Source organism: Corylus avellana, chromosome ca7 (genome assembly GCF_901000735.1).
Source record: "Corylus avellana chromosome ca7, CavTom2PMs-1.0".
NCBI lineage: Eukaryota > Viridiplantae > Streptophyta > Magnoliopsida > Fagales > Betulaceae > Corylus > Corylus avellana.
Window position 1 is genome coordinate 26,362,020 of NC_081547.1, and position 11,992 is coordinate 26,374,011.

The window sequence follows — 11,992 nt, forward strand, 5'->3', positions numbered from 1 at the left end:
GAAGCAGCGCCAACCATCCAAAAACTGGCAGGCCGAACACTACCCTAACCTTATATTTGAGGTAGGCTGAATGGGTATAGCTTTTGTTGGGCTGAAATCTTGATAGGTTTTCTTGTTAGGACCGATTATAGTTAGAAATCCATATAGCCTTAATCATCTCCTTTGTTCCAGCTCCTGGGTAGGTTTTTCTTTTTCTCCGATTTTGCGCCAGTTGTGGTTGTACATAGCAATCTAGATGACAAGAAACAACAACTGAAACAGCGTTACAATTGACAAAGATGAAGTCCAACCTGAAGCAATTAAGAAGATGTTGATAAGACTGTGATCAGTTTGAAGATAAATGACGAATACATTCATATTTATATATTTTTTCAATTTGACTCTAATTTTTTTTTTAACTGTAGCATTCACGTGAATTGTATTTTTAACACCAAACCCATTCACATGACTTTTTAATTATTGAAACTTTTTAGATTCACATGACTTTTTAATTATTGAAACTTTTTAGATTAGAAAATGCACGTATTCTCTTCCCAGGTTAAAAACACTATCTTCACACATTTTCAGACAAATCTCTTCTTTCCTCTTCCCTCTTCCCTCTCCCTTCTTTGCTCTTCCCTCTCCCTCACCGAAGGCCGGCCACTGGAGACCACAAACACCAAGCACCACTGACGATGAGCCACCCACGTCTCCGGCGCCGAGCTACCCACAGTCAAAATCCCCAAATTTCAAAACCCAAACCCACTGTCAAAATCCATCTTCCCTCTCTTCCACCGACTACGAAACGCATAAGTTTTATTGTCTCTCTGTTATATTTCATGCGTCAAAGTTACGTGATGTTGGGGAATAACTCTTAGGGTTATTAATCGTGTTTGTCAATGAAGTTTGGTTGACAGAGCACGCAGATGAATTAGGCTATCAAAGCGAATCTGTTTTTATTGATATAATTAATATCTAAATTAGTATTAAGAGGTGGTTGGATGTTGATTATTTTAATTTTCTTATTTGATCCTGAGGCTTGTATACATAGGTACGTTGCTTTGATTTATGAAGGTAATATTAATTTTTTTTTCTTGCAGAAAAAAATTGAAAGTGAAATCACACCGACAAAAGCGGTTTTGGGAGTGGGCGGTTTTGGAAAAGGTTCTATTGGTAAGAAACTTTTCATTATGATTATTTAGAAATTCAAAAATATTATATTTTTAATCTTTACTTGAGTTTCTATAATCATTCCCAACTTTCGGTTTCTTGAATTTTTTTTTCTTTATAATTTAACTCATTTCTCTTTTTTGAATAGAATTTTGGTATATGATTCTATTTATTTTTTATGATTATATTCTGGCCGTACTCCAAGTGCTAAATTTTTTCCTTTACTCTGATATTCCCTTTTTCTTCTTATAATTTATGCATCCACTAATTATTATTATTATTTTTTTTTTTTTCATTCGGGTTTCAAGCTCGTAAACTATAATAGGATTTTTTTTTTTTTTTTTTTCATGGGACCTATATATAAAAACTTATATATAGGTCTATTGGCCTCGTAAAAACTTATAAGCCTAAGAACTAAAAATATTCAAAAATATTTGTTGTTCTCATAGTTTATATGGATAGATATCTGAGTGAGAGGGACGAATGACTATCACCGTCCACCACTTGCTACACCCGCCACACTGTTCTTCTCCACTTCCTGCTTTTTCGTCATCAACAAGGTCATTGAGGTCTCAGATCTCCTGCTCTTCCTCCTCATTAGTGGCTCAAATGGATCCGTACAACGAGGGGAGAACAAAGTTCAAGGCGTTCCCGTATGTCTCAACCCCACACAGAAACCTGATGGTTGATCTTGTATCTACGGTGGAGAACCGCCTTGACTCGAAGCTCCTTCCTTGTACTCTACCGCCGGATGTACAATACTACCAGAACCAGAGTGGGACCGGCTCTGCTACGCTCCACATCAGATCTGGCCACAAGCCCTCCCAGGTGATTTCCCCTCGACTGCTAATTTAATTGGTTTAATTTGCTTTTTTGGTCTAAACATTTAGCTATGAATCAGATTGATTTTATATTGGGTAGCTGGATACACTGTGAGCTACCAATGGGAGGAGCACTGAACATAACAAGCCTATCAGCCTATCTGAACCCTTCAACCGACGCACCAAATTTCCTTTTTGAGCTCATTCAGAGCAGCCCAACATCCTTAATTCTCATTCTTGACTTGCCTCCTCGAAAGGACCTTGTTCTCTCCCCAGACTACCTCCGCACATTTTACGAAGACACCCAGCTTGACAGACATCGGCAAACACTTGAGAAAATCCCTGAGGTTCGACCCTATGTCTCTTCATCCCTTTACATACGTTCCCTAGTGTCTCCGACGGCCATTACGGTTTGTATTGAGACGGAGGCCAACGGACACGGACGAATGGAGGAGGTCATAAAAGATCATATTGATCCCATTGCAAAGGAAGTGCTGGGAATCTGGTTGGATCAATGTGCTTGTGGGGAGAGAGAAGTGGGAGAGACTGAGAGAGGTTATTTGGAAAAGAGGGATGGGTTGGTTAAGAGCAGGACTATTGAGATTGATCTGGGCTCGAGCCTGCCGAGGCTGTTTGGGCCTGAAGTAGCAAAGCGAGTGTTGGGATCCGTACGAGAGTTTTTTACTGCATGAAAAGCTAGTTTGTTGTGTGTATTACAATGTGAGAATTAATGTAAATAATGTGATTGTTAACCTCAAAGAAAGGGGTAAAAAACCGCACTTTTTATTTCTTTAGAAACGTCCTTCTCGTTTTCTCTCTTTTGCATGTCACTAGTTTATCTATTAGAATTAAGGGAAATGAATGACTACTATAACATTTACAACAATTTTAAATTTTGATAAAAAAAAGACTAAGAGTGTATGATTGACAAACCATTTACTAAAACTAATTAAATTAGCAAGTCAAACTTGTGTTCTTTCTATAACCGCATGGCCTCATTTTGGTTATGAGAAATCTTTAATTCCATGTCATTCGAACTCCACACGCTGTTCCTTTGTTTGGGAGTACAAAGCGTTAGCCACATATCTCTCTCCTAAAAAATAGCCGTCGGCGAGGTCCTTTGTGCTTGCCTAGTCTTTCGTCTTTCGTTTGCAGACGGCCTCCTTGATCAAGTGCATCAGCACTTCTGTTTTGGTTTTTCTATATGAAGTGACTGGTGTATAGGTTTCTTTAATTGATTTCTAAGACACAGAAATCAATTAAAAAAAACCTATAGGAATTTTACTGCTGCAATTTCTGAATTTCAACTCTGAAAATTCAAGTTTCCAAGGATTTTATAGGAGAGTGAATTGACCAGTTGTTGTCAATAACAAACTCCTTTCTTGTTTGTTAATCATGCTTTTTCGGTTTGAAATTATATCGTATCATAAGTAATCATATATTAGTCAATATTCTGTCACTCAAATAACAGTGTAAGAAAAATGATCAAACCGAACCCGAGCCTATTTCAAGCCGCTCTATTTACAAGATGGATTAGTGTTTTAGTCAAGGAAATGAGTTCAACCTTTCGTGTTCTATTAGAAATTGGACGTGTGGTATGAGATGTAAATGTGTCTCACATGACCCTGTTTCAATTATGTGGCATGATGTATATCTTGGCCGCCATTACTTTAAAAATGCTTCGATATCAATTTAATAAACAAAATTGGTATTTTGGGCCACCACTATCTTAGGCACTAAAATACATATGGCCGCATGATAATCACGTGACACTTATTTCCATTAAATATCTGTCACTTAAATTTGTACAAAGTTTGTAATAAAAGCTGAAACATTTTTCTTAAATCGAGTCTTATTCCTCGTAGGTCTTCCAAGTCAACTTTCATGGCTTCAAAACCAAGATAACTACAAAACATGTCATACAGTAGCAACTCAAAAGCACAAAGAAGATAAATTTAATGCCATTTCTAGAACGATGGGAAGTTCTAGAACTCAGTAATTTGAGACAGATTTCAGAGTTGTGCCTGCAGAAACAAGAAATGGTTCAGGAGAAGCAATTAGCAGCCTTTCATCAAGTCATACTGTAGGCAACAGACTTTAGAGAATTTAATTAGTACTGTGGAAAGGAGGGAATACCAAGAAACGTTTCTTGTAAATTTCCACCAGCTCCTTTGGTTCACGTCGAGTTTGTTTGTAGGCCTCATTTTTGTCCATCTCCTACAAAATATTAATAAAACGTCAGACTATATCAGCTTCATATTTCATTTGTCCCTTTAAATACATAGAGAGACATTATATCCTGAAATGCTATTCTTTACATTTATTTATCATACTCATGTTACACTAACTGATGTAGTATGTTTTAAGTAATTTTTTTTTAGTGACTGACATGAGAAACCACTTAAAACACACAACGTCAGGCCTATTTACAACTTTTCTTTTGTTTCTTTTTTTTCTTTTTTTTTTCTATTTACAAATTTATTCAACAAACTATTCCAAATATCTAAAATACTTTTTTCTGCGAAGAGTGTGTTATAAAGTGTTCATAGGTGTTAATCTTTATAAGTGATTTTAGGAAACTCCAATTATAACTTGACTAATTATTTTAGAGTGATAGCGTAGATTTTACTAGCGCTTTCTCTAGTCATTACAATATCTCACCTCCAATGCCCGATTGCACAAGTAATTAGTATATACTAATCTTTAGTGATGTTAATAGAAACAGGTTAAGAAACATCAGAAAATTTGAAGAATTTTTAAGCCAAAACATGACATCCAAGGTTGAGCTCATGAGCTCATGACGTGGGAGGAGATTGACTCATGGAGCTTAAAAAGCTTTCAGCTTGTCAACACCCAAGATTTATTGAAGCTTACGAGAGCAAAGAGGCTTAAGACATCCTACTGAAAAAGAAACAGAATCAGATAGGCATGGTCAGTATCAGTTTTATTGTACCTCAATCCAAGCTGCTAGTTTAGGCCTGTCCTCTGTGATGTCGTACTTCTTTACATCCAATAAGAAGGGCTGAAATCTTTCAATAAATGGAGCATAAGCTATATCCACCTGAAGATTACAAAATAAAGTGTAATTGATATCACCTATCCATAATATGCAACAAAAATGTTTCCCGCACTGGTAAACTGGGATAGCTTTACATGGGACATGGTATCAGAGCAGAAGTCTTAAGTTTGAATCTTGTCACAGTCAATTCATTCCTATTTTCAGATAAATATTTCATTTGTTGAGTCTCAATTATTAAGTAAGAGTTTGAGCCCACATTTAAGGAGAAGTGCTAAAATATTAATTGAATAATTAAATCTATCATTTCTTCTCAGCTTAAATGTTTGAGATAAGTGATGTTTTAACATATAATACTAAGACTCGAAACAGTAAATGGAAGAAAGCAGATTTAATTGCTATAGCAAAAAGATTTCTCTTACCAGACTGAACTGATCGAGGAAAAAAGGTCCATCTTCAAACTTGGAAAGAGCCGTTTCGATGTAATCAAATGCAGCACCTGATGCAGTTTACCACTATAGTGTTATATAGGCATTTGTAGATTAAGAACATTAAGCTGCCATTCAAGTCACCTGCTTCACTTCCATCTACTTTGAAGGAAGAAAACACAGCCTCGTTGAACGTGTCAGTATAGGACAGCAACACTTCTGCAAATTCTTTCTTGGCAGGATCCTGCAGTTCAGGGTATAAGGAATCTTTATAAAATGTGGTGCTTAAAAAACGAGTATCAGAGTTTTTCTCCAAATCTTACATCAGGGAAAAGTGAAGGCCCTTCGAAGTGATTATCAATATATTTGATCAAATCAAGACTCTCTCCTTTGACTTCGTTTTTGTGTTCCAATGATGGCACCTGCTCAAGAACTTCACATATAGAGCAGCAGAAAAGAAAAAAAGAAAAACAAACAGCACTAAATTGCACACAGCATCCACAGGTTTCTTCTTTAGCCATCAGTTTGTCTTTACTACCAACTTCAGACACTGTTCTGTTCTTAACTAGCTCTAGCTTAACAATGCAGTATATGTGATCGCTCAGAGAAATATTATTTGGAGGAAGCATGTAGGAATTCCATGAAGTGAAATCATTTGACTGTTTTACCTAACATTCAAAGCAAGATGGAACTAAGTTTTCACATAACATCCAAGTAGCTGAAGAAAATGTAGCAATTATATATAGTTCACCTTATTAGTGGGATTGATTTTCTCCCCGTACCAATCAGGCCTGTTCTGCCGATCAAGAGGAACCAATTTTATCTGGCCTTGTAATCCCTGCTCCACCATATTATTGGACACCAAATTAAAACAGAAGAATAAGTTCTACAATAAGCTTAGATGGGACATATTGCAAATTAATTGCCCCTTAGACATGTTCCAAATATGATTTGCTTCAGTATCTTTTTGGGACTTTAGGGAACAAAAGCCCCCAACCAACTATGCTTGCTTCTGTTGGCTTTAGTTGAGACGAGCTTTTCATGTTCTAACAAGCAAAACGACAATTGAAAAATAGATAAACTTTTTTATTGGGTGAATAACAAAAATGTACTTTGCTCATAGTTATGTGTACGTTTGAAATTGCGACTTCTGCTTTTTAAAAATATATTGCAAAACGTAATGTGTTTGATATTGCGATTTAAAAAGCACTTAATATAAAATAGGAAGAAAAAAAAAATCTGCGATTTCTGTAAGTAGGCTAGGAAGTGCTTATTTGAAGAAAAAAAAAAACGCAAATTTAAACAAAAATTACGATTTCACATAACAAATATTTGATAAAAAATATATATATTTTTTAACATGTTTTACCAATCACATGTGATTTTTTTTTTTAAAAAAAAAAAGAGGCAAAATTTAAAATCGTACTTATTAAAACCGTAAATCCGTAATTCCAAACGGACCCCAAATCACCGTTTATTCTATAAATTTAAACCAATAAATCAATGGGAAATAGTAAATTTCTTCATTAAATTAATATTATAACGCACACAACTACAATAACCCAGATCACGAAGAAACTTGAATACAACCTTACAATTCCGGGTGATCCACACGCGCTGCGCGTACGGGCACGTGTATGATATATATAACCTTCAATGTATGAAAATGCATAACTTGTCATGGTCAGATTCAGAAAGAAAGAATCTTTAGGAAAAAGAAATTTTCCAAAAGAAAAAGCTCAATTAATGGGTTCAAACGGGAGTTGAATCAAACACATATATTGCAACTAAATGAAGGCCCAGAAGATCACTACAGGTGCAATAACTGAAGCAGACAAGAATCCAACCTTGTAGTTCCATCAAAAAATGGAGGTGGTTCTGAAGTAGAATCAAGCGCTGGTGGAAGGACCTCTTTCACAATTCTGCATAGACAAAGATCGAGACAGAGTTCAGCTAGTAAAACCCATTTTTCTTTTTTCATTTTCTTGAATTCTATTTTCACGGCAACCAAACAGAACATCTCTATTACAACTTACCCAGCAGCTTTTTGAGCAGAATGCACTGTGGCTGTGGCTCTGGTTTTCCCAAATGCTTGAAGTTTAAGCTTCGGAGGAGAAACGACGGCGTCAGGGAATCTAACGAGTGTCACTTTTTTGGAGAATGATATGAGCTGGGAAAAAGGGAATGAAGGAGAACTGAGGCTTGAGGAAGAATAGGTCACTTTCAAACTGGCCATTCTTTTTGGGGTAAGTTTGTTGGTTAATCTTAGGCTCACTAAAGATGTTTGTTCCTTTAACCTGCGCACCTAACTTTTAGCCATAACAGCCATTCGGTTTGTCAATGCCCAAAGACAACAACCTTAATGATAGTTCATTAAATTTTAGGGTGGGTAAATATATTATAAATTAATGTGCGAACCCGTCAAAAATTGTAAAATTTCCAAGAGTTTTTTGTTTTTGTTTTTTTTTTTTTTTTTTGAATTTTGAATTTTTACATCCTTGGTCAATCAAAAATGCAACAAAATTCTTACCGTTAGATTTTTTCCCAAAAGTTTAACGGGCGTTATTCCCATTGAAATTCGCCATTTTGCCATGTCAACATATTAATTTTTTATTAATTTAATTTATTAAAAAAAAATTTAAAGGGTACCCAGAAAGTCGCCCCTAACCCCTTGGGGTGGCCGGAAAGCCACCCCCAACCCTTATGTGGTGGCTTCCAGCCACTCCTAACTCCCTGGGGTGGCTTTTCGGCCATCCCTTCATTTTTTTGTTTTAGATTTAATTTCTAAATTAAATTAATAAAAAATTAATATGCTCATGTGACAAAAAGATGCGTTTTAATGGGAATGACGTCCGTTAAACCTTTGGAAAAAAAATCTAATGGTAGGGATTTTGTTGCATTTTCGATTGACCAAGGAAGTAAAAATTCGAAGAAAAAAATAATTGAGGGATTTTATAATTTTAGCATGTTGACTCATGAATTTATAATATATTTACCCTTTTAGGAAAGTTGATGATACTTATGGACCTCTGGTTTGACTTGTAATAAATAAATCATTGAATTATAAATTCATGTGAACGCTTTATACAATAATACAAATTTAAAATTTCAATTAGAGCTCAAGTCAGAGAGGGATCTTTAAGATTGAAACAGACTATTGCATTTTGTAGCCGACGTTCAAGGCAGTCTATTCGATCGACATTGTCATATTGATTTGGTGGTAGTTTTTTTTGTTTTGACGACTCAATTCACTTATTAGTATTCAATAATTTAACATTATGTTTATTCATATATAGTACCAAGACACTTTAATCTAGAGTTTTTAAGGTATTAAAGAAATTATTATAGCTTCGCGCTTGTGCTATAAGTTGCCCTCTTTATGACTCGACTGTAAAGTTGAACCCATTTGATCTTATATTCGACAAGTTGCGTCTATAAATGATACAATTTTTAAGTAGAACTTACTCTTAAAAATTGACTTTATAAAGAGAGGGTTAAAGAGCTTATTAAATTCTAGAATTATATGTTTATTTTAAAACCACATAAATTTATGATTTTATGTTGGGTTCTCGTCCTATGTATAGGACCAACCTATGTGGGTAGAAAAACAAATGGGCAATAGCTGCCCATCATTTTTTACTACCAAAAGCGAGTGACTTGAGTAGCAATAGAAAAAAATATCACTCTCGAAAAGTACAACCATTTTTTCAAAAAAAAAAAAAAAAAAAATGGTTTCACATAATTATTTATGTCAAAGATTGGATGATCATTTGAAGTCCATTCTTAGAAATTTTAGTATGTTGTTCATGATAATGAGAGCTATGTATTGATTATTGCCGATTGTTGAATTTTCTCTCCAATTGCTTGATTATTCATACGCACTCAAAAGTTTTACGGTCAAATTTTTTGTTTTATTGCAACTAATTGTATTCAATATGTCACATCATTTAAATATGGCACCTCATAATTTAAAATATTAAATAAGGTGATAACGTATGCATCATTACAATTGTAACATCTATATATTTGGCTTAAAATTGAGAAAATCTATTTTATATGGTCCATGATGGAGGGTACCAAGTACCATTCCATCATGGTGGTAGGATATGGGGCAAGGGATAGGAAAGGTTGATGGTTGATTAAAAACCCTTTAGGCTTGACTGGGAGCTCACTAGTTATGAGCTCTGATTCAGAGTACGCGCGTGCTCAGAACGCCAGGCAGCAATTTTTTTTTTTTAATATTTTAATTAAAAAAAAAAAAGAAGAAATTTGCCGGCTCTATCTTCACCCCACTGGTTACAGGAAAGTGAGTCGACCAGTTGTAGTCAATAACAAATTCCTTTCTTGTTTGTTAATCATGTTTTTTCAGTTTGAAATTATATCATATCATAAAAAGTGATATATTAGTCTATTCTGTCATTCAAATCGCAGTGTATTTGATTGCTTCCCTTTTGAGCATTATGAGCTTGAACTCCCTACATTGCTTTGCATTGAGAAAGTCACAAAGCACAGGAGTTTATACAAGTATGTCATGTCTAACGATCGAGCATAATTTATAGTCAGCTCATTTATTGAACAAACACTCTAAGAAAAGATACCATATCAAGAATCACTTTAAATTTGCACGTGAAAAATGAATCTTTTAAGGACAAATGTCAATTTAACAGGTCAAATTAAAAAAATTTCTTTCGACCCAATTTGAAAGAAAAATGTGCTTATACAACTTTCGACTTATTGGGCAAGCACTCATTATAGACACAGGCTCAAAAGCTTTATAGGTGGGTTTTCCAGAGATACACAACACATTTAAAACAGATGTTTTATGCATCATTAAGGTCCTCGCAAGTATTTAACTAAATATTACCTCTTATTAGATTTTAACAACAATAACCTACTAAACTCACAACACCAATAACCTGCTAAACTTCTTGTCCTGATTGAGTAGTGAAGCCTAGGCTCAACTACCACAATAGACCTGTAGTGACAGACTTGCTAACATTGCTCAATCAAGGGTGCAAACAAAGTGATACTTTCTTTTTTAATGACGTGGAAATTTACTAAGGCTAGACCCTTCAGACTTACCCCTGAAAACCGTATATCAGGTAATCTAAGGGAACTCTTAGTGCGGAATCAAACTCAGAATGTCCAAATCTAAAGCTCATCCCAAGCCCGCCCTCTGACCACTAGGTTGCACCTTGACAGGTACAAACATACAAAGTGATAATTTACATCAAACCCTAGCTTTCACTAATTTGCACACATAGGCAAACCATGATGTTTCTATACACAAAACAAATGGCAGAGACCCATGAAGAGGGGAAAAAGAAAATCCGAAAGCAACAGAACATAAATCACTATTTTTGAAAAGGGATGGTTTAAGCTTCTGCACAAAGCAATTGTAGATATTTGAAATTGTACAAGTTGCAACTCCAAGTATAAGGTAGTTGGATCACGAACACATCTTGATTACTTGATCTGCGTCGTCTAGCATCACTCAAAAATCAACAAATATTCTTGTTCTTGAGTTGCCTTCAATTTCAATATTCCTAATAACCTGTTAACAGCTACCAAACAAAGGCAACTAGACAATGTAAAACTGAATGTTATCCATATGCTTAAGTCTCACATTCCGTGATAATATTAGACATGTTATTAGGCAATCAGAGCAAAAACCATAGCTATTGTTAAGTTGTTTTTGTCAATCAATCACCAGACAATTCCTACAGAAGATATTTCCCAAGGCATTCCCCTGTCTAGCCATTAGCTGTCAAAATCCATCTTCCCTCTCTTCCACCGACTACGAAACGCATAAGTTTTATTGTCTCTCTGTTATATTTCATGCGTCAAAGTTACGTGTTGTTGGGGAATAACTCTTAGGGTTATTAATCGTGTTTGTCAATGAAGTATTAATCATGTTTGTCAATGAAGTTTGGTTGACAGAGCATGCAGATGAATTAGGCTATCAAAGCGAATCTGTTTTTATTGATATAATTCATATCTAAATTAGTATTAAGAGGTGGTTGGACTTACTTTTTACCTATCAAAAAAAAAAGTATTAAGAGGTGGTTGGATGTTGATCATTTTAATTTTCTTATTTGACCCTGAGGCTTGTATACGTAGGAAAGAATAGGAATTAATTTCTCGAGCGGTTATTCTTCTTCTACGTTGCTTTGATTTATGAAGGTAATATTAATTTCTTTTTCTTTAATCATGTTGCAGAAAAAAATTGAAAGTGAAATCACACCGACAAAAGCAGTTTCGGGAGTGGGCGGTTTTGGAAAAGGTTCTATTGGTAAGAAACTTTTCATTATGATTATATAGAAATTCAAAAATATTATATTTTTAATCTTTACTTGAGTTTCTATAATCATTCCCAACTTTCGGTTTCTTGAATTTTTTTTTTCTCTAATTTAACTCATTTCTCTTTTTTGAATAGAATTTTGATATATGATTCTATTTATTTTTTATGATTATATTCTAGCCCTACTCCGAGTGTTAAATTTTTTCCTTTACTCTGACATTCCCTTTTTCTTCTTATAATTTATGCATTCACTAATTATTATTATTATTTTTTTTTT

At 34.7% G+C, this 11,992-nt stretch overlaps 2 protein-coding genes across 4 annotated transcripts; one reads left to right on the top strand and one right to left on the bottom strand.

The window, feature by feature from the left end:
- Window positions 1-2,768, top strand: LOC132188419 (red chlorophyll catabolite reductase-like). Of its 3 annotated transcripts, none has more exons than XM_059602865.1 (4): window positions 1-61; window positions 1,080-1,152; window positions 1,599-1,977; window positions 2,051-2,768. In XM_059602865.1, the coding sequence occupies exons 3-4, from the start codon at window positions 1,633-1,635 to the stop codon at window positions 2,660-2,662; spliced, it is 957 nt and encodes a 318-aa protein (XP_059458848.1). In that variant the 5' UTR covers window positions 1-61; window positions 1,080-1,152; window positions 1,599-1,632; the 3' UTR covers window positions 2,663-2,768. The 3 variants fall into 3 exon arrangements, with proteins under 3 accessions (XP_059458848.1, XP_059458846.1, XP_059458847.1); XM_059602863.1 differs by having other exon boundaries at window positions 1,612-1,977; XM_059602864.1 differs by lacking the exon at window positions 1-61 and having other exon boundaries at window positions 530-1,152; window positions 1,612-1,977.
- A 978-nt stretch (window positions 2,769-3,746) lies between these two features.
- LOC132188421 (glutathione S-transferase L3-like) lies at window positions 3,747-7,688 on the bottom strand. Its single transcript, XM_059602866.1, has 10 exons — window positions 7,451-7,688; window positions 7,262-7,336; window positions 7,005-7,065; window positions 6,166-6,252; window positions 5,738-5,836; window positions 5,559-5,658; window positions 5,409-5,485; window positions 4,924-5,031; window positions 4,107-4,187; window positions 3,747-3,994 (listed from the first exon to the last, which is right to left on the bottom strand). The coding sequence occupies exons 1-10, from the start codon at window positions 7,648-7,650 to the stop codon at window positions 3,983-3,985; spliced, it is 900 nt and encodes a 299-aa protein (XP_059458849.1). The 5' UTR covers window positions 7,651-7,688; the 3' UTR covers window positions 3,747-3,982.
- Window positions 7,689-11,992: the final 4,304 nt, after the last annotated feature.

What these genes read in the sequence shown, in the direction of transcription:
- LOC132188419 (XM_059602865.1), top strand. Translation starts at nt 1,633, where the DNA reads ATGACTATCACCGTCCACCACTTGCTACACCCGCCACACTGTTCTTCT. An exon ending in CTGGCCACAAGCCCTCCCAG is followed by an intron (nt 1,978 to 2,050) that starts GTGATTTCCCCT and finishes GCTATGAATCAG; the next exon opens with ATTGATTTTATATTGGGTAG.
- LOC132188421 (XM_059602866.1), bottom strand. Translation starts at nt 7,650, where the DNA reads ATGGCCAGTTTGAAAGTGACCTATTCTTCCTCAAGCCTCAGTTCTCCT. An exon ending in TCTGCTCAAAAAGCTGCTGG is followed by an intron (nt 7,337 to 7,450) that starts GTAAGTTGTAAT and finishes TTGTCTATGCAG; the next exon opens with AATTGTGAAAGAGGTCCTTC. An exon ending in AACTAGCAGCTTGGATTGAG is followed by an intron (nt 4,188 to 4,923) that starts GTACAATAAAAC and finishes AATATTTTGTAG; the next exon opens with GAGATGGACAAAAATGAGGC.